This window comes from Aspergillus niger (genome assembly GCF_000002855.4).
Source record: "Aspergillus niger supercontig An01".
Taxonomy (NCBI): domain Eukaryota; kingdom Fungi; phylum Ascomycota; class Eurotiomycetes; order Eurotiales; family Aspergillaceae; genus Aspergillus; species Aspergillus niger.
The window spans coordinates 2,284,423-2,308,623 of record NT_166518.1 but is presented as its reverse complement, the minus strand read 5'-3'; the positions used below and the strand labels follow the sequence as shown (position 1 = coordinate 2,308,623).

At 51.4% G+C, this 24,201-nt stretch overlaps 10 protein-coding genes across 10 annotated transcripts; 5 read left to right on the top strand and 5 right to left on the bottom strand.

Moving 5' to 3' along the window:
• Window positions 1-329: 329 nt before the first annotated feature.
• Window positions 330-2,139, top strand: An01g09640 (uncharacterized protein; the record flags this gene model as incomplete). Its single annotated transcript, XM_001389347.1, has 2 exons — window positions 330-530; window positions 622-2,139. The coding sequence occupies 2 exons, from the start codon at window positions 330-332 to the stop codon at window positions 2,137-2,139; spliced, it is 1,719 nt and encodes a 572-aa protein (XP_001389384.1).
• A 79-nt stretch (window positions 2,140-2,218) lies between these two features.
• On the bottom strand, window positions 2,219-3,744 carry An01g09630 (uncharacterized protein; the record flags this gene model as incomplete). Its single annotated transcript, XM_001389346.3, has 4 exons — window positions 2,219-3,243; window positions 3,298-3,366; window positions 3,421-3,543; window positions 3,600-3,744. The coding sequence occupies 4 exons, from the start codon at window positions 3,742-3,744 to the stop codon at window positions 2,219-2,221; spliced, it is 1,362 nt and encodes a 453-aa protein (XP_001389383.1).
• Window positions 3,745-5,198: 1,454 nt separating this feature from the next.
• On the top strand, window positions 5,199-7,546 carry An01g09620 (uncharacterized protein; the record flags this gene model as incomplete). The annotated part of the gene is made up of 3 exons (XM_001389345.1): window positions 5,199-5,569; window positions 5,618-6,729; window positions 6,780-7,546. The coding sequence occupies 3 exons, from the start codon at window positions 5,199-5,201 to the stop codon at window positions 7,544-7,546; spliced, it is 2,250 nt and encodes a 749-aa protein (XP_001389382.1).
• Window positions 7,547-7,800: 254 nt separating this feature from the next.
• An01g09610 (uncharacterized protein) lies at window positions 7,801-8,517 on the bottom strand (the record flags this gene model as incomplete). Its single annotated transcript, XM_001389344.3, has 2 exons — window positions 7,801-8,409; window positions 8,467-8,517. The coding sequence occupies 2 exons, from the start codon at window positions 8,515-8,517 to the stop codon at window positions 7,801-7,803; spliced, it is 660 nt and encodes a 219-aa protein (XP_001389381.1).
• A 1,172-nt stretch (window positions 8,518-9,689) lies between these two features.
• Window positions 9,690-11,157, top strand: An01g09600 (hypothetical protein; the record flags this gene model as incomplete). The annotated part of the gene is made up of 3 exons (XM_059750614.1): window positions 9,690-10,051; window positions 10,115-10,415; window positions 10,513-11,157. 3 exons carry the CDS (start codon window positions 9,690-9,692, stop codon window positions 11,155-11,157), a joined length of 1,308 nt encoding a protein of 435 aa, XP_059603305.1.
• A 1,017-nt stretch (window positions 11,158-12,174) lies between these two features.
• An01g09590 (uncharacterized protein) lies at window positions 12,175-13,420 on the bottom strand (the record flags this gene model as incomplete). Its single annotated transcript, XM_001389342.3, has 5 exons — window positions 12,175-12,399; window positions 12,450-13,004; window positions 13,059-13,213; window positions 13,269-13,291; window positions 13,353-13,420. 5 exons carry the CDS (start codon window positions 13,418-13,420, stop codon window positions 12,175-12,177), a joined length of 1,026 nt encoding a protein of 341 aa, XP_001389379.3.
• A 1,412-nt stretch (window positions 13,421-14,832) lies between these two features.
• An01g09580 (uncharacterized protein) lies at window positions 14,833-17,130 on the top strand (the record flags this gene model as incomplete). The annotated part of the gene is made up of 4 exons (XM_059750601.1): window positions 14,833-15,137; window positions 15,254-15,748; window positions 15,797-16,274; window positions 16,327-17,130. 4 exons carry the CDS (start codon window positions 14,833-14,835, stop codon window positions 17,128-17,130), a joined length of 2,082 nt encoding a protein of 693 aa, XP_059603304.1.
• A 163-nt stretch (window positions 17,131-17,293) lies between these two features.
• An01g09570 (uncharacterized protein) lies at window positions 17,294-19,280 on the bottom strand (the record flags this gene model as incomplete). The annotated part of the gene is made up of 7 exons (XM_001389340.1): window positions 17,294-17,532; window positions 17,599-18,124; window positions 18,171-18,266; window positions 18,321-18,446; window positions 18,529-18,813; window positions 18,877-18,972; window positions 19,035-19,280. 7 exons carry the CDS (start codon window positions 19,278-19,280, stop codon window positions 17,294-17,296), a joined length of 1,614 nt encoding a protein of 537 aa, XP_001389377.1.
• A 1,236-nt stretch (window positions 19,281-20,516) lies between these two features.
• An01g09560 (uncharacterized protein) lies at window positions 20,517-21,817 on the top strand (the record flags this gene model as incomplete). The annotated part of the gene is made up of 5 exons (XM_059750590.1): window positions 20,517-20,739; window positions 20,798-20,892; window positions 20,929-21,397; window positions 21,451-21,554; window positions 21,608-21,817. 5 exons carry the CDS (start codon window positions 20,517-20,519, stop codon window positions 21,815-21,817), a joined length of 1,101 nt encoding a protein of 366 aa, XP_059603303.1.
• Window positions 21,818-22,491: 674 nt separating this feature from the next.
• An01g09550 (uncharacterized protein) lies at window positions 22,492-23,987 on the bottom strand (the record flags this gene model as incomplete). The annotated part of the gene is made up of 5 exons (XM_001389338.3): window positions 22,492-22,535; window positions 22,586-22,893; window positions 22,943-23,300; window positions 23,364-23,705; window positions 23,780-23,987. 5 exons carry the CDS (start codon window positions 23,985-23,987, stop codon window positions 22,492-22,494), a joined length of 1,260 nt encoding a protein of 419 aa, XP_001389375.1.
• Between the last annotated feature and the right edge of the window lie 214 nt (window positions 23,988-24,201).

Genomic DNA, 24,201 nt, shown 5'->3' with positions numbered 1-24,201 from the left:
GATAAGACTATTCCATATCAGTTTGCGTTGGATTCGGGTTGTGGGTGAGGGGGTCAGATGCGATAGGGTTCGGCATGCTTACCGTATTGTGATGGTGGTATCAAGTCTTAGTGATATAGATAGAATTTCAGCATTTATAATGATTGTTTGTTTGGTACTCAGTTCTCGAAAATGAGTGTAGTTCATCACCTCAAGTATTATCTATCACCTCCGATAGCAACGAACCAAACAGTGCAAACATCAAGTTTTCCTTTTCCATCGCATCGCAATAAAGTCATCGCAACAAACTCCACCATACTACCATGCAATAACCACAACTGTTCACCATCATGTCCCTCTACTACGACGCCGTGTCCATCCTCACGGCCCCTTCCACCACCGGCGGCTCCTTCAAATCCCGCATCTACAACGCCCGCAACATCAAATCCGCCCCGGCGCAAATCTACGCCTTGATCATCGAAGCCTCGAAATGGGACATTCTCCTCAAGGAAGTAATAGAAGCAGCAGGGATCCTTAAACTTGAACCGAAGGTACATATATACCTTCACCCGCCCATCCCTCCCAGCTCCACACCATCCATTCACGAGAATACTAACTAACCAAGCCCCTCAAACATCACAGTTAACACCCCTCCTCTCCCTCCTCCTCGTCCACGACCACCTCCTCGCCAAATCCGGCCTCGCCGCAAAAGCCACGCACCCCCTGCGCCAAACCATCGAGCGGCACAAGACCCGACTACGCGGCGAATTCACCAAAGCGCGAGTGCGGCGCGGATGCGCCACGATCCCGGAGCTGAAAGATGCCATCGCGCGGGAGAAGCTCGCACTACAGGGCGCAGCAGGCCTATCAACAGCAATCTATCCGCGCTGGGTGCGCGTGAACAACATTCGCACGACAATGGAGAAGCAACTCTCCACCACGTTCGCAGGCTACGAACAGGTCTCGTCGTTAGCGGAGTTGACTCTCCCGAAGAGGATGGTGCTCGACCCCCATGTCCCGGATTTAATTGCCGTTGCGCCGGGAGCGGAGTTTACTTCGTCGCCGGCGTATAAAAATGGGGAGATTATCTTGCAGGATAAGGCGAGTTGCTTCCCGGCGTATCTCCTTGTTGGGGATGAGGATGAGGGGTGGGACACTTCCAAAGGATTGTTGGATGGATGTGCTGCGCCGGGGAACAAGACGACGCATATGGCGTCGTTGTTGGCAAAGCAGCAACATACTCATAAAAATAAGAAGGGGGAAACCGCAAATGGGACTTACCACATCTTCTCAATGGACCAATCGCCCATCCGAGCAAAAACTCTCCAGAAGATGGTCTCCACCGCCGGCGCAGACACCATGGTGACTGTCCTCCCGGGGCAGGACTTCCTCGCTCTGGATCCGACCGATCCCCGATTCGAGAACGTCTCAGGCTTGCTCCTCGATCCTAGCTGCTCAGGAAGTGGGATCATCGGTCGGGACGACGTGCCCAAGCTAACGCTCCCTGAGTCTACTACCTCCTCCTCTTCCTCTACTGGGAAAAAGCGCAAGCGCCGCGCCAACGACGAGGACGAAACCCACGGAGGAAAGAAACCCCCCACAGAATCCCCCTCGGCAACAGACGAAAACGACGTCCCAGTGACCGGAATGACTGAGGAGCGCCTCATCAAGCTATCGAATCTGCAGACGCGGATTGTCGAGCACGCGCTGAGTTTCCCTGCCGCGACGAGAGTCACGTATAGTACGTGCTCGATCCATTTGTTGGAGAACGAGGCGGTGGTTTCGAGGATCTTGGCGTCGGAGGTGGCGAAGACGCGCGGGTGGAGGGTTCTGAGGAGGGATGAGCAGCCGGTGGGGATGAGGAAGTGGGTGCATAGGGGGATTAGGGAGGAGAGGGGGGTTGGTGGTGGTTCTGCTGCTGCTACTACTACTGTTGATGGGGTTGGGGCTGAGGTGACGCTGTCGGATGAGGAGTTGGAGGGATGTCTGCGGTGTTGGCCGGGGGATGAGGAGGGAACTGGGGGTTTCTTTGTTGCTGGGTTTGTGAGAGATGGGGATGAGGATGGGGAGAGTAAGGAGATTCAGGATGAGAAGGTGGATGCGGATGAGGATGGGGATGAAGAAGATGGGGAGGACGAGTGGGAAGGATTCTCGGATTGAGAGTCATGAGTCTATCATAAAGTAGAGTAAACGGACATGTACAGCATTAAAAGCAAAGTAATGTATAGGTATAGAACGATCAAGACGAAAGGAACTTCCTCTGCTTATTGCGCGTCCTTTGCAACGTAAACACCTCCAACTTCACTGCAATCATGACGATATCCATCCCATCTCCCTTGGCCCTCGGTTGCATGCACAGCCGCCACTGTCCGTTGCGCACAATCCATGGACGATTAATGGAAGCCTCTTCAACGCGCTTGCGCTTCCTCGACGGCTCCTCCAACAAACTTTCCGACCCCGACATGCTCTCCCGGAGAATGTCGGGGAAATACTCCCTTTCCCCATCGACTGTCATGTCGGTATCCATGGAGAGAGAGGCCCACAGACGGTCTTCCGGTGCACTCTCCTTTTGTCCCGCTGGTCGGTTCTGGTCTCCCTTCTTGCCCGCTATCACCTGCAGAAGGCTGCTCACGCGGGCTTTTGTGGAGCCCAAAAAGGTGGGACGTCTGCTGGTGATGTCAAGGATGGTGCTTTCGTCCCCTATCTCGAGGATCAGATCGTACTTCTTATCATCGACAAACGGGCGAGAGTAAGTGACCAAGGCTGCAGACATGGCGTCAGCCTGACTGTGGCCAGGAGGAAGAGGGATGTCGTCTACGTCGATGCCCGATCGACGGACGTCTTCGAGACGGATGACAATCTCATCCCGTTTGCGGATCGGATTGAAGCTGATATGGTGTGGTATGAGCTGCTGCTCCAGGCCCCGCAGATGGAAGTAGCGGCAATCCCGCAGGAGCTCTGCACGACGCGCTTCGTTTCGAATATCCAGAGGATATCCGCGAAGGAGATGGAGGAGCTGCGCAAAGACCTCCCCCGAGCGGCTGGGGACGCTGGGTGGGGTGATGGCTGGAGGGCGTAGGAGGCCTTGACGGTCCAGCCCGGGAAATACTTCCAGTGGCGAGGCGAAGAAGGCGGCGAATCCCAGTGTAAAGAAATTCGGCGAATCCCCTGGGCTGGAGAAGATATCGCGAGGAATCTGGAAGTTGTGGCCGCCAATACGGATGAAGATCTCCGACTCGAACAGCTGGGAGATCAATCGAGGAACTGGTAATGTCAGTACTTGCTTTCTCAATGATGTGAAGGGCGTGGATCTCCTACGGCTATAGAATTGGGCATCCGCGAAGAACTTGACGAACTGCGGCCCATCTTTGGGCTGTATATGGTAGCCTAGTTGCCGACAGTTAGTTGAGACGCTGCAATTTTGCGAGACGTGCTGCCTACCTTGCAGATGCCTGGCAATCTCCTGAAACGTGGTAGGATCACGGTCGATATACAGGGTCCTGACATTGCTGTCTCCGTTCAGGCGAAGCTGTTCTTCGAAGAAGCGGGAAAAGTATGACGGGGCTCCAGAAAAATTTAGCAAGGAACAGCATGAGGGCGACTCATTGGGGTCGACTGACCATCGGAAGCAATCGAAGCTCCCGAAAGACGGAAGAGCTCAGTTCCTATCTGGATTGAAAACACCTTCTCTAGAGGAAGGGTGCATTTGGGATGCCCATTGCTGGGAGATTGACTTAGCGTCGGTCGGCCAACCTCACTCGACATTGTGGACTGTGTAGATGATCTTCCGAGGATAGAGGCCTTGTTGGGACTGAATCAGACGTGTTCAACCCACGCAGGCGTGGATGCTCAACGTGGAATGTGCGGCACGTATGACCGGGCCTGCAGGGGGTTCCTCTATCCACGATGCACGGTCGGAAATACGGGTGGCCTCTCCAGGAGGTCTGTAATACAACTGTCTCGCTTCTCAAAAGATATAAAGTAAAATCTATAAGGAAATGGAACCACAAAGTCACAATTTGGAGATGTTGTGCACACGGTCGACTGCTCCCATTTGGATCAGTTCTGGACAAGAGATATTGATGATTTCAGTCCAGCTCAGGAGGACAAAGACGACAGTTATATGCAAAAATCTCAGCCGTGAGCTGGCGAGAGCACCAGTTGAATCACATCGTGATCCAACAACAGCCTGGATGTCTGGCAGCGGAATCAGCCAGAGTTACGCGCTCGGAGGTTCGGCGCGCGCATTCCGGGATGGGATTGTCACGCACAGCGGTTAACTTTGGCTTCTGTCTGCTCGCTGTGAGGGCAGGTTGTTGGACCAGGGATATATTGGAGTTTGATTCAGCGGATATCAGAGCAGCAGGAAGGCTGGAGCAATCATGATGGAGTGCAGCGCCTTGTCCTCGCAAGCCACCCGTGGATGTACCGCGGAAGATGCCATCCCGAACCGCGTCGAGGACTCGCACCCCCTCACGACATGGTGACGAGAATACTTAAAAGAGTTGCTGGGGAGGGAAGCGTACAAAGTACTTAGTCGAGCATAATATTAAGGTCAATCAAGCTCGGAACTGGCATGCGCGATTCACATGGCAATGGTGACTGCAAGCTGCCAACTGCCTTGCCGACGAGTGCCATTCCCCGCACCCCCCAAAAAAGGCTCCTTCTTTCACCTCGGTGGATTTGCAACATCCCCTCAGCCAACCAGCAGAACTTACAGCCTCAACATCTGCTGATGGCTCCTAATTCTACTCCATATAGACTTTCGGATGGGCCCACTGCTCCCCATCTCAGCTCTCCTTTTCTGATGTGCCTCGGGTGCCGTGCGCTGATCATCACAACGCCCACAATCGCCAAAAATATGGGGAGCACCCCGTGTTCGCCGGGTTTGGGACAAACGGTTCCGGGGTGCCTGGCGCATTTAGCTCTCATCGATCGCACTTTCCGACTGGCAGCACGACTGGCTTAGCCACTTGGCCTCCCCTCCTTTCGCAAGCATTACTTCTCTGGGATTTACCTACGCCTGGGTTGGGCTGCTCACACGGCTCGTCTTTCTCCGCTATTTGAAGGGGCCGAATCCATTAGCAGCCGTGGGCCATCTCTGCTCCACTCGGGTTCCTGTTGAACATGGTTGCTGGTCATCTTCAATTCCCTCATTGATCTTATAGATACCGTCTATACATATATCGCTATCCTAGCAGGTGAACCACGCACACACTATGGCTGAAACAGCCTCTCACTACGTTCCTCTGGACGTGCCACTGCCTCCAGTCCCATCCACCAAGATCTTCACAGAGCAGCAATGGACCACTCTGCTGTCGTTGGCGGACACGGTCATTCCTTCTATCCGGAGTCCCACCGCATACAAATCACCCTCCACTAAGGTCATACCGCACTCCGAACTGAACAGATCTCTGGCAACATTGACTCAAAGCATTCGCTCCCCGGACGCTGGCACCATTGCGGCACAGTACCTAGAGGAAGACGCGTCGTCGAATCCTCTGTTCCGGGAAGGCTTGCAGCGCCTCTTCTCCCAATATGTGCACGACGAAGGGAGAAATGGCCTGGGGTTTATCCTCAATGCTCTCAAGTGCGCACCCAGTCTTAGACACAACAGCCAAAGCTAACATGAGAATAGTACCCGGGCGGGATCACTTCTCCTGACAGGATCCGTTACCCCGATCCATGAACAACCGTTGCACGTTCGGGAAGAGATCTTCCGAGGATGGGAGACTTCTCGGCTGAGCCCGTTGCGAGGTGTATATAGGGCTTGCACTGGGATGTTCAAGCAAACCTGGGTCAAGTTCAGCCCGACTCTTGCTCCTGTACTTGGGTTCCCAAGGGTGCCAGTGCACGGCAAGCCTGCCGATGGTTTCAAGCACACCTTCCTCCAATTCCCCCCGGCTGATGAGCCGGAGACCATTGAGACCGACGTCGTCATCGTTGGTAGTGGTTGTGGTGGTAGCGTGGCTGCGAAGAACTTGGCTGAAGCAGGCCATAAAGTCTTGGTCTTGGACAAATCCTATCACTACACGTCAAATCACTTTCCCATGAACTTCAACGAGGCTTTCACTAGCATGTTCGAGTCAGGAGGTGCCGTCGTGACGGATGATGGCTCGATGGCTGTGCTGGCTGGTTCAACCTGGGGTGGCGGTGGCACCGTCAATTGGTCCGCTGCCCTGCAGACGCAGAGTTTTGTACGCGAGGAATGGGCGAAGAACGGCCTGCCTTTCTTTACCTCGATGGAGTTCCAGAATTGTATGGATCGTGTTTCGGACCGGATGGGGGTCGACGTTGAGCATATAAAGCATAACAAGACCAATCGCTTCATTCTCGAAGGGGCCCGGAGGATGGGCTACTCTGCCAAGACGGTGCCTCAGAATACGGGCCATGGTGAGCATTATTGTGGCTACTGTACGCTCGGCTGCCACTCGACAGGGAAGAAGGGCCCCACGGAAACTTTCCTGGCAGATGCCGCGACAGCCGGCGCAACCTTCATTGAAGGCTTTCGTGCAAACAAAATCATATTCACGGACACTAAAGATGGCCAGGTAGCGTCGGGGGTCGAGGGGGTGTGGACATCCCGGGATGCATACCTAGGCCGTGCAGGTGCAACTGCAGTAAAGCGAAATGTCACCATCAAAGCGAAACGTGTTGTGGTCTCTTGCGGCACTCTGCAAAGTCCTTTGCTGCTCCTGCGCAGTGGATTGAAGAATCCCCACATTGGCCGGAACCTCCACCTCCACCCTGGTAAGATGCGTCCATTCGGGAAATGGTGCACGTGCTAATGGTTTTCACAGTTATCATTGCGGGTGCAGTGCTGGAAGAGGAATTTCGCCCTTGGGAAGGTGCTGCCCTGACAACCGTTGTCAATGAGTTCGAGAACCTAGATAACCAAGGACATGGGGTTAAGATCGAGGCCTTGTCAATGGTGCCCGCAGCTTTTCTCCCTCTGTTCCCCTGGAGGAATGGTCTCGACTATAAGCTCTGGGTGCAGAAATTGCCCCGCATGGCTGGTCTTATCATGCTCGCTCGCGATCAAGGCTCCGGTCGTGTTTATCCCGACCCAGGTGATGGACGAATTCGCATTGACTATACTGTTTCACCTATGGACCGTAAGCACATTGTCGAAGGTCTAATCGCTAGTGCAAAGATGGCATACGTTTCGGGTGCAAAGGAGTTTCACACTTCCTGGCGCGAAGTGCCCCCGTTCATCCGCCCTACCGATTCCGACACGGAGGATGCAGAGGGCGCCAACAATGCAGCCCTTCAAGCTTGGATCGCGGAAGTGCGTCGCAAGAAACCCGCTGATCCGGAGCGAACCATGTTTGCTAGCGCGCATCAGATGGGGACGTGTCGAATGGGCAAGTCGCCGAGAACCAGTGTGGTGGATTCGGACTGTCAAGTCTGGGGCACCCGGGGTCTGTATGTGGTTGATGCGTCCGTCTTCCCCAGCGCCAGTGGCGTCAACCCCATGATCACCAACATGGCCATTGCCGACCGAGCCAGTCGAAACTTGGCCCGATCAATGCGGAGGGGCGATCAGAACTTCCATGCTCGTCTGTAATTGCCAAAAGGTATACGTTGCTTGCATCCTTCTGCTCGTGCAGCAAGCCCTACCTGTTGTTCTGTTCATACATCTGTACCAGACACATTCATAGCAGGGCTGCTGGTTGTGGCTGGACCCATAATGGTATGTATCGCTAGCAGAGAACCAATACATTGTTAGTTCATTTGATCACAGTCAACTTGCATTGCTATTTCCTAATTAAGTCAAATCATAAGTCATGATTGCGGACCTGCCCCAATCCATTCCTTCCCTTAGTTCTCAGGCTCCTTCCTCTTCTCCACGAAGACCTTAGGACCAAATGCCTCCTTGACATGCTCACTCTCAATAACGCGCTCATACCAAGCCACCACACCAGGATACTCCTTCCTCATCTCCGCATCAATGGCCATCGAGAACCCCCAATACAGCGCCGCGGCAACACTAATATCCGCCAAGCTCAACTTCTCTGTTGCCACCCACGTCCTCTCCTTAAGCCTGTTCTCCAAGGCCCCCAGCGCGCGAGTCAATTTCTCCAGTCCACTCTTCTCTGTCGCCTCATCGTACGCCTTGTACCCGATCCGCCACAGCACCATCGAAGTCACCGCGCCCAGCACCTCCCCGTCCGCAAAGCAGATCCATTGACGGATCAGAGCACGTTCAGCGGGAGTGCTGCCGACCAATTGACCTGCCGCGGGACCGCTCTCGGCCACATATTGTGTGATGGCGTCGGATTCGACGAGGCAAGTGCCGTCGGCGCCTTCGAAGGCGGGGACCTTGCCCAAGGGGAATTTGCTGAGGAAGACAGGGTCGCGGTTGGTTTCGCCCATTTTGAAGTCCGCAACGGTCAGGGTGAGGTTGTTGAAGTTGGCAGCCGCTTGGGTCTATGTTTAGGGGTTGGTTAATTGGTGGTGATGAGTGAAGGGAGGGGTGGTGAGTACCTTCATGACCCGGGGGTTGTTGGGGTAGGTGTAGATGGTTCCGAAGGACATTTTGACGGTTGTTATGAGGTTTGTATCTGGATTGTGATGTAAAGGTAGAGTTTGGATTGGATTTGGATCTGGATGAATCAATCAAGAAGAGGACAGTCCTTGGGTTAAATATTGTATAGAACGGATAAAGGCGGAGAGTGAAGAGGGGTTGATTCCTAAACGTGAAGCTGAGATGACAAATCAGCGGAATGGCGGTGGACGATCATACACCCTGATGGAAAGTGATGGAATCAGTAATGATTCTTGTGGTCTGATCTGATGTTTGAAGTATGTTGTTCAACCCTGATGCTTACTGTGTTCTATAGTGTTTTGCTTCTTGCTCGTGGATTAAATTACTGACGTCTGGGAAGACTCGATTGGTGCTGTCAGCAGGATTGGTAAATCCCGAGTGGCTTGCTTTTGCAGGAGATTTTCGGATTGGCTGGCGGGGTAAGCAAGGGTGGATTATTGGAATTTGCTTTGTTGACAATGGAATTCACCGAGTATGTAGTATAGTTATTTAGGTACTATGTTGATATCTACTTTAGAGTTCATGTTTGGTGATATGTTTACTATATGGCGTCATTAGAGCTAAGTGTGGGAGATCCGGTCTGATTGGCATATCCGCGCTTAAGGTTGCTGGATCTTGATTCCGGCCCCTGGGCTAGTCATCTAATCTGGACGGCAGTTCTTGGTTGACTATTCCTTGAATGGTGCATTTCCTGCTGGTTGTATCTAGATTTCTGGCATGGTGCGTCAAATCAGGTCGAGAATTGTGCCATGGACTAGTATATGACACGAGGGCTCATAGGCAGCATTGACTTTGCACGCATGCTATCGGAGAATATTCTATCTTCCTAGCTGTTTCTGCTCGGTCTGGGTTGTGATTAGCATGCATTGACTCCGATTTCTTCTTGGTTTACTAAAGAATGCCACTAATACAGTATTCCTGAGTTCTACTAGAGAACGATCTCTAACAGAAGTACCGCTCATCTCATTCCTAAATAGAGTATACACAAGTTGTTTCTGTATCACCAATACCATGAGGCTCTGTTTCCAAAGCCTGAGAACTATAACTAAACAGCCTCACCCTGCCATTCACTACTTACCAACCTCTAGAGATTGGCACGGCAACCCAAATTCAAACCCACAATCAAACATACTATACAACACCAAATACCTCCTCTCCCATAATGCGTAGCACAAACTATCCTCCTCCTTCACCCCTTCACCCCTACGACCAAACCGCAATCATGGATTCCATAATCAAAATACCCGGAGCATATCCTCGTGACTTCACCGACTACCGCTCAAGCCCCTTAATCGTGAATAAACTCATCAGTGGCGCATACTTCACGGAATTCGCTCCTCAGGTCACAGCCCTGCTATCAAATTATGATGCTCGCGTGCCTCGCGAAACTGCGCGTAGCATTTTCAACAAGCAGTCAAATACCGCCGCCATGATCCTCGGTTGTCTGAATAGAATTGTTGGAGGTATTCTGAACGTCACCTGCTTGCTTGTGTGCTTTGTGTACTCGAAATATCGTGACTTCAGGTAGTATGTCATAATTTGACTAATTGCTTAGTTGTGCACTGCTAACATAAGTCCACTTTCCAGCACATCCCAGTCAGGAAATATTCTGGACTATGAAACAGCCACCAGAATGCTCAGACCTATACTCCTTTTGCTCGCATCCCACGAAGCAGCCCAGGTATACTCAATCACCACAGACGGAGGAGTTTTAAATGGAGAAATAGCAGTGCATGCCTGGGGGCACGATTTCGAACTCGCTCGTGATTTGAAGCGGTACGAGAACTCGCTGGCGCATGATGAGTGCGAAGAAGATCATCTCTCCAAGATAATGGGTAGGGTTATTCGTGCCATGGGACACAGTCATAATAAGTTATTAGGATCCCCGGTGCTTCATATCGAACAGTTAACTGATCCGTCTGTGCAGGCTCACATACATAATGGCCACAGCTGTCCTGACCGAATGCATCTGCAACATTCTACAGGTTGGCAGCCGCTATGGACTGGCGGTCCTGATGGCGTGTATTCTCACTGTTCTATTTGCAGCAGCGGAAGATTACGTTGATAGCTCTACTACGCCTGTGAAAGAGCGGCGCGAGGCGACTCTTCGGGACTTGATGATCAGTGCATTGAAGAAGAGTAGTATTCGCTATGCTAAGGTTCAGAGAATGTGGACTTCTCAGAAGCAGAGTACTAGCGACTCGGGAGTGCTGGAAAAGTACCTTATTAAGGGATTGAAGGCACCCACCACCGGAACCGTTCACGATGTATATGTGACTCACTATAGATGTGGGATCGTTGTCCAGCGATCTGCCCCCGAAGATGATATGGTCGCTCTCGCCAGCCCTGCTGAGTCTTCGGATGATGTTCAAGAAGGATACAAAGTCTCCTACGGCATTCGGTACTTAGCGGAGGTGAACCCGCAGGATCAGCAAGCCATAGCGAAGGGGATTGGTAGATCGTGGACATGTTTGGACCAGACCAGTACATTGATATTGACCGAGTGTGATATTTCTGACGAGCACGCGGACTTCTACTTCGACTTTGATGCACGGAGCGATGATGACAATGATGACGACGAGGAGGAAGAGGGCATTGAGATCAACGGCTCGCTAAAATGGTTTCTATAGCGTTGGATTTTATGTCCTGTCAACTGGTGTTGGTATTCCTGTTCAGCCAATTTAACTAAAAGCACATCCTCCACTTACTTACCTCTTCCCCATCCCCATCCCCATCTCATCCCTTCCAACACAGAACAAACCATAAACATCAAATGGGTATCACACAATACACCACCCCCATAAAACCATCAAATCCACCCCGACACCCTCCAACACCCCTCACAAACGACCCTCTCCCTCTTCCCCCCACCACCAACACCACCCGCAACCCCCAACACCATCCCCACCCTCCTCAACCCGCCACAGCCACCACAAAACACCCTCAGCTCGCCCTCCACCCTCACCAACGCCCCAGCCCCATACCTCGCCTCCTCGCCCTCGCCCTCCCCCCTTGGCATAACCCCACAATCAACACAGAACCTCTTCGCCCTGTCCCGCCCATACCGACCTCTTCCGCGCCGGAGCATCCGGTCCGCGAAGAAGGAGCCGGGGCGCAGTCGGAGACAGTATCGGCAAGCGTAAAGGTTGTGGGCGACGGCGTAGTCGGTGGTTTCGGCTGCGAGGAGGGCGGAGTGCGTGGGTTGTGGGAGGAGGGTGTAGAAGTACGTGCATGTTGCTTGGAGGGAGTAGATGTCCGGGAGGAGGGGGAGGTGGGAGGTGATTTGAAGGTGGAGTTCGGGGGGGAGGGCGAGGAGGGGAGGTTTCTTTGCTTCGCTCTGGGGGGTGTTTTGATTATTAGAATGGTGTTGGGTGGATGGTGGGTTGGGGGTGGTTTGTGGGGGGAGTGGATTCATGAAGTATGGTCATTGTTGTTGTTGTTGTTGTTAGTAGTGAAGGAAAGATGGTTGGTGGAGTATGGGGGAGAGGGGAAAGGTGGAGGGAGGGAAATGCGGGGGTGATGTAATAGGTGAGAAGGGGGTGCGGACACGTGCTTGTGGGTTCTATGTAAGGAGTTGGGTCAACTGGGATTTGTATGATTGCTTTCATTTTATGCTTTTGTCATGTCTACATTATTGCTGGTTGCTATTAGTCCTGTCTGGCTGGGTCCTGCTCTGGCTTGTTCTGCAAATACTCGTCGATCTCGGCCATAATCTCTGGTGTCAGGCGAGGGAGCAACTTCAGACTCTCGACATTGTCAACAACCTGCTCTGGCCGAGAGGCACCGGTGATCACGGCGGAGACATTCTCATTCTTTAGGCACCATGCCAGGGCCAATTGCGACAGCTTGACTCCCATCTTGTCCGCGATTTCCTAGAATCCTGTCAGCGATATGCTTTGGTTGATCGACGGCAGTAACATACCTTCAGTCCCACGATCTTCTTGATGTTCCCAGCCCATTGCTCGTTCTCCCAGTCCTTGCGTACGCTGCTTGCGAACTTGTCGTTGCTCTCAGCGAAGCGAGATCCTGGTGGAGGCTGTGTCGTCGCATCGTTGTACTTGCCACTGAGGAGACCCATCTTCAAGGGCGAAAAGGTGGTCAACCCAATGCCGCAGCGGGAGTACAGTCGCTGGAACTGCCCTTCCACCTTCTGCCGATCCAACATGTTGTACAAAGGTTGTTCGACGATGGGCGCAATCAGTCCCAGAGCCCTGGCAATGCCGCACGCTTCGCTGATCTCGTCCGCAGACCATTCCGATGTACCCCAGTAAAATGCCCAGCCTTTCTCAATGACATGGTTGAAGGCTCGAACCGTCTCTTCCATGGGTGTTAGGCGATCGGGGCGGTGGGCGTATATGATGTCGACATATTCGAGCTGTAGACGTTCGAGAGATGCTCGTGTGCCTTCGACGATGTGCTTGCGCGACAAGCCGTGGTTGTTGATCAAGATTTCGCCGTTTGCCAGACCCCAATTGAGCTGTTGATGATTTAAGCCTATGGCTACCTTGGTTGTATAAAGAATGGCACGTACCTTGGTGCTAATGACGAGATCGCTGCGCTTCCAGCCAAACTTCTTGATGGCTTGACCCATGACAATTTCTGATTGTCCGCCCGCATAGCTCTCAGCTGTGTCGAAGAAGTTGATTCCCAAGTCGTAGGCTTGCTTCATGCAGTTGAACGTGATTTCTAGGGCAAGGAATTAGCTGTTGGTGTACCTTGGGGTGGCTACAGTGGTACCTACCGTTGTCGACATGACCGCCAAATCTATTAGACGATAGAGTTGACCATGTGCCCATTTATCCCTGGAATGAGGCAGAATACTCACGTCAACCAACCTCCCAGTCCAAGTGCAGACACATGTAGACCAGAATTCCCCACCCGCCGGTAGAGCATATCCTTGTTCTTGTTTGGCCAGGCCATGATTATGAGTAAAAATATCCTTTGAGAGCCAGTGGTTCGTAAAAGGGGATTCGGGGGGAAAGACAGAGCGTATTGATTGCAATTCGTGAGGGGTCATGGAACCAATTTATCTGGTAGCGACAGCCATTGCGTCGCGCCGGGGGAGCTTCCATCGCGACCTGGCAGCGATTGGTCAGGCAGAGGCGGCCATTGTACTGGACTCGAATGAGAGCTGTTCGTGACAAGATTCCCGGGTCCTCGTGCTTTGTAAAGGCCAATCATACGAGCAACAAGTTAAAGAGGGGCAAATGCGGAGGCCAGCAGAGGCGTCGGAGGAATACTCGGAGGGTCTGGCTCTGCTTTAGCCTGGATGATTTAGCATGGGCACTAGTGGTCTTAGCCGGGTCCGAGAAAGGCTGCACAGGCTCTATCTTCGTCTCCCATGCACTACAAGTGAAGTGTAGCAATGTGAAGATAGTAATGGCCACAAGAGTGGAGGAGAGGTCTGAGCAGGGATAATTGGAGTAAATGAGTGCAATCTGTGGGATCGATCTCATTATAGATAGTACGCTTGTCAGGTGACAGCAGGCAGACAGCCGTTTATAGTCCAGCCAGCGGCGACCGAGTTCCTACAAGTACATCCGTTCACCTTTGGGGAAAAATTTCTTCATCTCTTGCATTTCTACCATGTCTTCTATGTTTTTCTGCAAGCATGGCCCAATTATGGTCTTTCATACCACTAATTGCTTCGCGACCGCCCTATGGGATACCAAATGCCTATGATGGGAGGTTTGAAGCCGACGCATTAGATGCAACCTCCTGCAAGCCGCCTAACCCTCCTGTGACCGTTACAGTAACTGTTTCGCTGCTTTCCCTGGTGCATGATCTCTACATATTAATCTTTATGTCTCTGTTTCCAAGAAGATAGTGCTTTTCACGGAGCTCGTCCCCTGATGTCTGCGATGGACAATCCAGGCACACGGGGTGGGTCTCGATAATGGCGTGCCGCGTGGAGTTGAAGGCGCAATCACCCGCTATCATTAGACACCCTCATCGTATCATTGCAACACATTTCCGACAAAAAATCAAAAGTCAAGCAATACAGCAGCTTGTGCAACGAAGTCACCCGAACTGCTCCATCGATCAACTCGGATACGCCACGTTTGCACCAGGCGTCGCTTCAAGCTGCACCACTCAGGGAATGCGTAGGCTTTGCCCCGCAATAACCTCGGGTTGACTGTCTCCTCGCGTCTTTTGGGATATGCAGCGTCACGCTACTGGCTGATTTTCGGCTCAACTGACAGCCCATCGCCGTTCAACTTTTCCCACAATACCTTCCTGTTTCTTTTTGTCATGCATTCAATCAGAGACGTTTGCGCTACGCCTGTGACTTGACAACCGCAAAGATGTCCTCCAGAGCAAGTATAACCAAGAAAGCATGCGACGGATGTAAGATTCGGAAGATTCGCTGCGGTGGTGGCCAGCCATGCCGGTCCTGCTTCAATGCACGCATCAAGTGTACCTACATTCGGGTCCAGCAACCTCGTGGTCCTCAGAAGCTGCGCGCAACGACAAAGTACCTTATAGACCAAGCTCAACGCGGTATCGAGGTACATGATGCTCTACCCTCAGTCCCTCAGAGCGGGGAGGTACTAGAAACCGACCACGCCTCGACACCAGTACAGCGAGAATGCGGTGCAAAATCGGAAAGGTGCGTTAATGACCATTCTCGTATCTCCCGGGTCGTCGTGCAAAATATGGAGTTCCGTCGCCCTGAAACTGCCACTTTAGTGTGCTTATAACCGTCTAATTCGTTGAGCGACACAGATCTCGGATACCCACCAATGTTCTCGCATCCCCGCTTTATATATACCACGTGCGAATGTATCCAGTCTGGCCTGTCGTGGATGTCGAAAGTGTCATGTCCAGTTTGCAGCAGGATACTGAGGAGAATGACCACGAGACATATGCATTGGCAACTGCTGTGGCAGCGGCAACGATCGCTCAATTAAGGCTAGGGCAAAATTCTCTCCCTGACAAGTCGGTGACTGCGGAAACATTTGCTGCGGAGTGCATGAAGGCCCGCAGATCCTGCGATTACCGATCAAGGCTCAATTTAAATAATGTCCGGACGGCTTTTTTCCTTCATGTATACTTTGAGAACCACCAATCGGGCGCCAGTGAATCACTATTATACTTGAGAGAGGCTATTACACTCGCCCAGATGATGTGTCTGCATCGAGAAGTCTCGTACGCTGGCCTTCCCCCGGAAGAGCAACAAATGCGTCGCCGTGTGCTATGGCTGTTGTTTGTCACTGAACGGTAAGTGAACCAGTCTTGCTTTGTGTCATTGTCCTAACGATCTCATAGCGGCGTCTGCATCCTCCACAAACTCCCCGTAGTCTTGAGGACAGATATCTCAACCCCAGAGCTTGATGCGAATGATGAGCCCCAGGTTCTGCCGGCCTTCCTGAAACTGCTTAATCTGTTCCGACTGTTCGAGCAGTCTAAAATGTTCGACATTATCGAGGATGATCAGGGAGGCTTTGAGCCACTGTCTAGCGAAATCCCTAACCTAGACAGCCGTTTTCTTAGGCTATTGCAAGATAATTTGCAGGACGGGTCAGCTCTGTTGGATCATATTTCAGACGTACAGAAAGCAGATCTTTGCGTTACCCGACATTGGATGCGCATGATCTTGTGGAAATTCTCGTCCAAGAAAAGCGCTCATGGATCGTCTGTTCATTGGCCCACTTCTCCATCCTTTCCGATCGTGGTCGCAAAGGAGCTATTGAACATAGTATCCCAACTACCACGAGCGGCGATCGAAGCCCATGGGCTCGGTATGGTATGTTAGTCTCGGTAGCCCTAGCGGAATGACTACTGATCAGATCTTCCAGGAGTTGAAACTCTATGAGATCGCCAGCTCACTCGCCGATGCCGTAATAGACCTCGCAATGTTGCCACGGGCGCCTTCTTGGGATAATGAAAGCCGCCCCAGCAGCATTCTAGCCCGACTACACTCCATCCTCTCCACTTTCAGAGGTGGGGGCAACAAAGAGCTAGCTGAGTTACTGTATAAGATGATGGCAGATGCGCAAGCTAGAAGCGGTCCTGCATTAACGCCTCCAATAAGAGAACCGCATCCACCAGTTAAGAGTAAAATGCTACCTGCGACCACTACTTCTGTGTCAGGTGGAGAGGATCTAGCCCATAAACGGGCTACTACTGCAATGGAAGCTGCAGGTCCCATAGCTGACGACATCAGCACGCTCAATAATTGGTCTGCTGCCACTGAGGCTCAGCTCCCTGCAATGCAGTCTGTGGGCCAAGGGCATATACAAGATAGTCTTAGTCTCGAGCACCACGCGCAGAGTGGGTACAACGCTCTTCAGCCACTGGAAGACATGCTGTTTCCTGAGTTTTTGGAGTCAACGATTTCTCCGCAACTCGAGTCTTCTCAGAGCGTCTATGACCCCTCTTTCGGCAATTTGCTGCCATACTCGTTACCACTGGAGGGTGCAAGGAGTACACCCTTGAGTTTCGCCTCACTGTCACCTGCTTTACCCTCTGGCTCTGTCGAAATGCTGATAAATGATTTCATCTCGCAAATTCCGGAGGGTCAGTTCACACCTGAGCTCAACTTTTCAAGCAATGACTTTTCAGATGCAGTCTTGTCTGGTGAAGGATTTCTGCTTTCCTAGCAAACGCATTCCCCACCCTTTCATGAGCACGATTCTTCAAATATACCCATTTGCTGTTTGACCGGTACATCATGAAGCGAATTCAGTCACATTATGCCCAAGAACCAAGTATAACGTCCAGATTACCATTACCGGCATGTTTTATTATAATACACTCATCTCATCAGTATTTGAAGCGGAAGTCTAACCGCTTATTTCCCTCCTTTTCTCGTGCTTCCCTGTCAGACTGGTACAAAACCCGCTCCTCGGGAGACATGGCTTGCCATTTCCTCTCTTTCTGTCTGTTCAGATGCCGCAAGAACTCACGTTGGGCGACGAACACCACCAACGAGAGCACACATAGGGCAATGAGCACCTTATTCCCAGTGTAATAATACGGCGAGTCACTCGTCCGGTAGATCTCTGTTCAACCGTCAGTCAGCTACCACCACCAGCTTTCATGTATATCACCAGGGTTGGAACACTCACGCGAAGAAATAATCGACCCAATCTGCACAATAACATTATACGTCGCCGCCGTAATCGCTCTCTTCTTCACATCAAACGTATTCTCCGAAATCCATGCCGACACAATCGGATGAAAGTACGGATACCCGGAGATCATGGTTGAAACCGCAAATCGCGCCCAATTGTACCCATAATTCGGCAACGCAACCAAAGCCGCCAACAGCGGCAGCGACCAAAACTCCCCGAAGAGGCAATGGAACGTCCGCTCGCCAAAGATATCACTACTCTTGGAAACAGCAAGCATCAGAATGATCTGTAACGCGGCGGACGGAATCGAGAGCATGTTTGCGTCGAAGGTGTCGAAGCCGAGACGAGTCAGAGTGAGCGAGAGGTAGGATTGCACGGGACTTTGAGGGATGTAGGCTACTAGGCCGATGAAGTAGAGACCCCACATCGAGGGGTCTTTCCATGCTTCGAAGATGTCGTGGAGGGTGGCGCGTTCGTTGATGTGCGTTAGGCCTTTGGAAGGGTCGTCGCGGAGGAGGCGCTATTGGGGTTAATATATGTCTTCCATGTTGGCTGAAGGTACGTACATTAATCATGATTATCTCTTCACGCTCGGAATACCATGGGCGAGGGAAGAGGGCGCTCTTGGTGTTTGTTGGGGAACTGGGGAGGTAGAAGAGACTCTGTTTGGCTGTTAGCAACGGTTCTCTTATTACAGGAGATGAAGAGTCACATACAACCAACCCAATAACAAAAGTGAGCAGTCCATCGATCAGGAAAAGCCAGAACCAGCCTGACTTTCCCTCAACGCCACGCATCTGCAGAATTCCAGCAGCTAGCAGGGACGAGACAATGCGAGCAACCTAGAACATCCCCATCATCATATATTAGCCCAATCTTATCCCTCATCCCCATCTCCATCACCATCCAGTGGAGGATACTCACATTCAACGTCGACCAGAAAAACGCCAATCGCACCGACAACTCCTTCGTCTTATAAAAGTACGTCGCAAAGAGAATTGTACCTGGGATAAACCCTCCCTCGAAAGCACCAATAAGCGCCCTAGTCACATAGAACGAGGCCCGACTGGTCATCCACGCCTGCGTCCAGGAAACTAGACTCCAAGCGAGCATCATGACAGGGAGGACGCGCTTGAAGCCAAATCTCTTGATGAGAAGCTGGACGGGGAATTCTGCGGCGAGGAAGCAGACGAGTTGGATCGTTGATCCCTGTGTTATTTCGAGAGGGTTAGTTGATGGGATGGTGGATGGGTGTGAAAGGGGGTTTCGTACGTTGTTGTAGTCATCTGTGGTCATGTTTAGATCTGCTAGGAAATGATCTGTCAGTGCGTTGGAGAGGTTGCCGCGGTCGAGCTGGAGGCCGAAGAACTGGTTTTCAGCTTGGTTAGATTGTGATTTTGATTTGCATAGATGGGTATGGGAGGAGGTACCATGAAACAAATCCATGTTAGGAGCATCAGGTCTGTTTTGAAGACGAGCTTTCTTTCTTCTTGGGGTGTCCATGTTGCTGTTGGATCGAAACGATGGTATCCTTCGAATGATTCGTGGGGAGGGGTGACGCCTGCTAGATGTTCTTGTCCTACTTCGATTGAGGCTTTGGATGATTGGGAGTCTTCGAGGACATCGTGGGCTTTGATGGTGCCCTTGTTGTAGCCCTGCTCGATGTCGTCGGGCATGGTTGCTCGCTCTTACTGTTTACCACTAGACGTGGATAATGGGGATGTGGAGAAGAGCAGAGAGGGGAGACACGAGTAATGCTAGAGCCGAAGCGTGGGAGAAACTTCCATGACTACTTAAATACTTATTTCATGTTGTATGCCTTAAAAGGCATGACATGTTGTTATGGAGTATACATACTACGGAGATGGCTGCAGCGCCAATACGATTCGCGATGGCGGAAGACAATGTGGTTATTCTTTCAACCAACCATGTCTGGGCCGTTTGTACGAATGAATCAAGCCTTCAAGCCAGAAAGAGACTAACCGGATTGCACAAGACGGATCACCGAGCACATCATCGCCTAGAGCGCCCTGGTGTGCGCAACCTGGTCATATCACCAGCGGCACCCTGAATTTTTATAGCCAATAACCCTTTAGACACTTCGGAGAATCGCCTCGAATAAGATGGGTCCGGTTAAGGTCTTCATTTCCATCTTGTTCATGTAGAAAATTGCTGAAGATCTCGATACGCTTCCCCGGATGTTTCTTTTCTGCTTGCTGCAGCTTGGAGCGATGAGATGAACTATTCCTTTTACGGACAGCCTACGCGTTTCCCCAGGTTTGGCATTTTGATGATTGCTACTATAGAGCAGTTTTGCCTATGCGCAGGGAAGCTGGGCAGCGTACTGGCAAGCCCGCCCACGAAGACACTGTTCATTCGTCAAGAGGGCGATTTTAGCGGCCGGCGCTAAAGTGACACAGGCTGGCAGGATGCAAGCCCTCCTCCGAGAATTTCGCCGATGCCCCGCCGATAACAGCACCGTCGACTTGTGACTGGCGCTCAGGGCGAAGAACGAGACCCTTTCATCGTGCTGGATGCGGGGGAACGATTCATGTCACCAGACGGCTAAGAATCCGGGTCAGGTTGTCGCAGAACAGTTTGGAACTTGCGACAAATGACAAAAGCTGTAGATAGCATCATTCTACTCGTGTGCCAGTCGGGTAGAGGTGGAACGATCGACTTCCATATTCTATGCTTCTGTCGCGTTCCCAATACTCGTCACTTATCGAAAGTGGAGATTGTTCATCGGCAGCAGTCGTAATTCACGCAGCAACCTCGTGTGGTCTGTATACTTCCCGGTATATAATCGCTCGTAAATCCGTCGGAGGCCGCGGAAGTGATTGCTCCTAATTTTCACAAGATAGTACTTTTAGTTGGGACACACAATAATTACCATTGATTAAGCAATCACCATGCCGTCAGCCGTTGAGAGTGCTTCAGCTTCGACAATCCGCGGAGGACACGAGGAGTCCCGTCCGCGGATCTCAGAGCCCCTGCAATACTCTGGATTGTTGGACTCGTATTCTCACCAAGACTTGACACCAGTCATTGGTAGAGAGTACAGAGGACTCCAGGTGGCCGACATACTCAAAGCGGAAAACTCCGACCAGATTATCAAAGACCTCGCGGTGACAAGTATGTTCTGCGCTTATCTAAATGTTCTTAGAATATATCATATACTGACAATTGACAGTTTCGAAGAGAGGCGTTGTTTTCCTTCGTGACCAGGATGTCACCCCCCAGCAAATGAGAGAATTCGGCGAGAAGCTGACTGTTCTGGCTGGTTGCGTAAGTGGTCCTGGCGATCTCTGGTATGGTCAATAGATAGACAGCTCACATTTGCCTCTAAAGCCCGAATCATCTGGCCTCCACGTTCACCCTTTGACGGAAGAAGGCAGCGAACTTGGTGACCAAATCAGCGTCATCAGCAGCGAGAAGCAGAAGAAAGGAGGCGGTCTTACCCACCAACTCAGCGATACGAGTCGCTTCGCCTCCGTAGGATGGCATACCGATATCAGCTTCGAGCGCGTACCCTCCGACTACGCCATGCTCAAGATCCACACTCTGCCCGAAACCGGCGGAGACACGCTCTGGGCCTCGGGCTACGAGATCTATGACCGCCTGTCTCCTGAGATGGCTGCCTTCCTTGAGGGTCTGACAGCCACGCACGATGCTAGCTTCTTCCATGACGAAGCACGCAGGCTGGGAAATCCCCTACGCAAGGGAATCCGAGGATCGCCACTGAATCAGGGTGAAGACCTTAAGGCGGTTCATCCTGTCGTTCGTACTAACCGTACGCATCAACCTTCATTTCCAATCTAAGTGACAGTGCTAATGTTGTTATAGCTGTTACCGGTTGGAAGTCCGTTTATGTGAACAAGGGATTCACCAAGCGAATCAATGGGGTAACCAAGGACGAGTCCGATATGCTGCTGCAGTATCTCTTCAATGTGAGCCAGAAACAACCTATTTGCCAACATTTAGTCAAACTGACATTCGACAGCTCGTCACACAAAACCACGACGCGCAGGTTCGCTTCAGGTGGAACAAGAATGATATGGCCATCTGGGATAACAGATCCACCTGGCACTGCGCCACTTATGACTACGCTGAAGCCCGGGCTGGTGACCGGGTCTGCAGTCTGGGTGAAGCTCCTTACTTGGACCTCCAGTCCAAATCCAGGAAGCAGGCGTTGGCAGAGGCTCAAGCTTAAGCTTGGGATACTGGTATTATAGGAGTTTAGATTCTCTTCAAGTGGCGGGTACCACAAGCTATGTAGTAATGAATCTTCTGTTTCTTTCTCTGACTGGCTTCGAATCGTGGGGTGGATTTCAATTAACGAAACTCGATACCATGGATGTTGTCGTTTACGATGGTATCTCCTTGAACCGTATGACTAGTAATTTAGTGCTCGTTAAATTAGGCGCTCTTTGAAGGGGATGGCTCGGTGCAAACAAGCTCTACAACTATAAAATCACTATTGTTGGCTGGATCTGTCGATCATCTGACCCCCTCCTTCCCGTTGTGGTCTTCTGCCTGTCTTACATCTCTTGTCTGCAACCAACCTACAAATCTTCATCACACCACGAATACAACATCTTCCTTAATATCTCATATACAGTTATATTATGAACAAGAATGCCCACATCGAATTATAGTACGAGTCTTGTCAGACAATCCCATTTAAATCCAAAGAAGGAAAGTCCAAACGCCAGTTAGCTCGGTCCACACGATAACCGTCGATTAGGCAGTGCCACTCAACCAGCAAGCTGTGTATGCCCAACAGCATAGAAATAGCGACGAAAGGTCTAATTAGACTCCCAATGGCATAAAGGTGACAGATACCCGATCTGTCGAATAGAAGTGAAAAATTCATGTGTGGGTGTTTTATGCCTGACAAGGCTCAGACATTCTCATATAGTTCCAGCAAACTGCATCATGTTAGATACTAATCTTAAATGGACCATCCAGAGTCACTCACTGCTATAACCCATATCCTCGCCGAACATAACGTCATGGACATCTTCACCATCCTTCGTCCCCGAATCCGGGGTATATGTGACTGCTGTCTTGCCCATGGATAGTGCCATTACCGGAGGTACCTCCTGAAGATTGATAAACTCAGGCTTGTAGTTTGATTCCTCCGACAGCATGAGCTGATGAGCATTGACGGCTGCATGATAGCCCATATGCATTGCAGCTCCGCAGCGTTTGATTCCTGACCAGGATACCATATCACCGACGGCAAAATGGGAATCGGCGTTCGGGATATTCTTGGGGAATTGTGTACTGGTTTAAGGTTAGCCCCGTTAGAGTGATTATCCTTTGAGGGACATACGATGCTCGGATCTTGACATAACCCTCCTCAGTTAAGGCCTCTTCTGGGAGGTACGACGTTGTGGGAACAGATTTGGAAATGGCATTCATGACATGGCCTGCATAGATGTTTCTCCCATCAGCCAGCTCAAGTTTCCACAGCCGTCGCTCTCCCTCTGTCTCAATAGCCGTAATGTCGAGCACTCGTTGTCCGAAAATGATCTTCACGCCTGCTTCACGCAGAATGGATCCCACACGCTCCTGGAACTCAGCCGGCAAAGGTTCTGCTGAGAGTACACGATCACGAGAGTGAATCAACGTGATATTCCGGTTGGGATGAAGAAGTCTGAGCTCAGTTGCCATTTCAACACCAACAGCACCTAAGTTTATGCTCGGTCAGTCATATGATATCCCGAGTGCCTGATGAAGGGCAAGCTACATACCTCCTCCGATAACCACAATTCCATCCTGGGCATTGCGGATGTCATCTACGTGCTTCTTGGCTTCCTCCACAAACTCGTCTCTGCGAAGAGACTGAGGGACGGTTGGAAAGACACGTCGAAGTCCTGAACTAGCAATCAGAAAGTCATATTTCTCCTTTCGTGTTTCCTTGGTGTGGGCGTCAAGGATGCGGGCCACTTTGCTTTGGCAGTCCACGGAATTCACACTGCCGCGCAGAAATCGAATATCCGGAGACTTCAAAGCTGGAATGTCCTCGAACTTTGTCCAGGTCTTCGATGCATAGTTGTCACATGCCAAAGCTCTGGGAGATCCAATTAAGTGATCTACAACAAGGAGTACGCATTAGCGACGTGGACCGCAAAGACTCTGGGAAGGTCAGATGAGTGATGAGCCTTACAGAACCCGTCACGTTCGTCCACGACGGTTATTTGAATTGGAAGCTGTCTCTGCGGCGGCTGCGCATCTGGAGCCGAATTGAAACGGCATACTCGGCCGCGAGATAGGTCAAGCAATGTCAGCGCGGCAGTCAAGCCACCGTATGAGCCCCCGACGACCAAGACGCGGAACTGTCGCGTGAAAGAAGCGATGCTTGTAGCAGACGGCATTATGGAACGCTTGGCGCAGGTATTACAAGAGCGGAGATTAAAGAGAAGTAAGGGGAGATCACGCAAAATGTGAGAAGCCAACAGAAACTAAAATGAAGGGAACGAAGGCCGGGAGCAGAGCTGCTTTTAAGCACGGAGACCGCAATAACTCCGGCGAAAGAGGAGGCCACAGGAGCCGAGACCGAGGGACCGGCTCAGTAACGGTGGAGCCGAG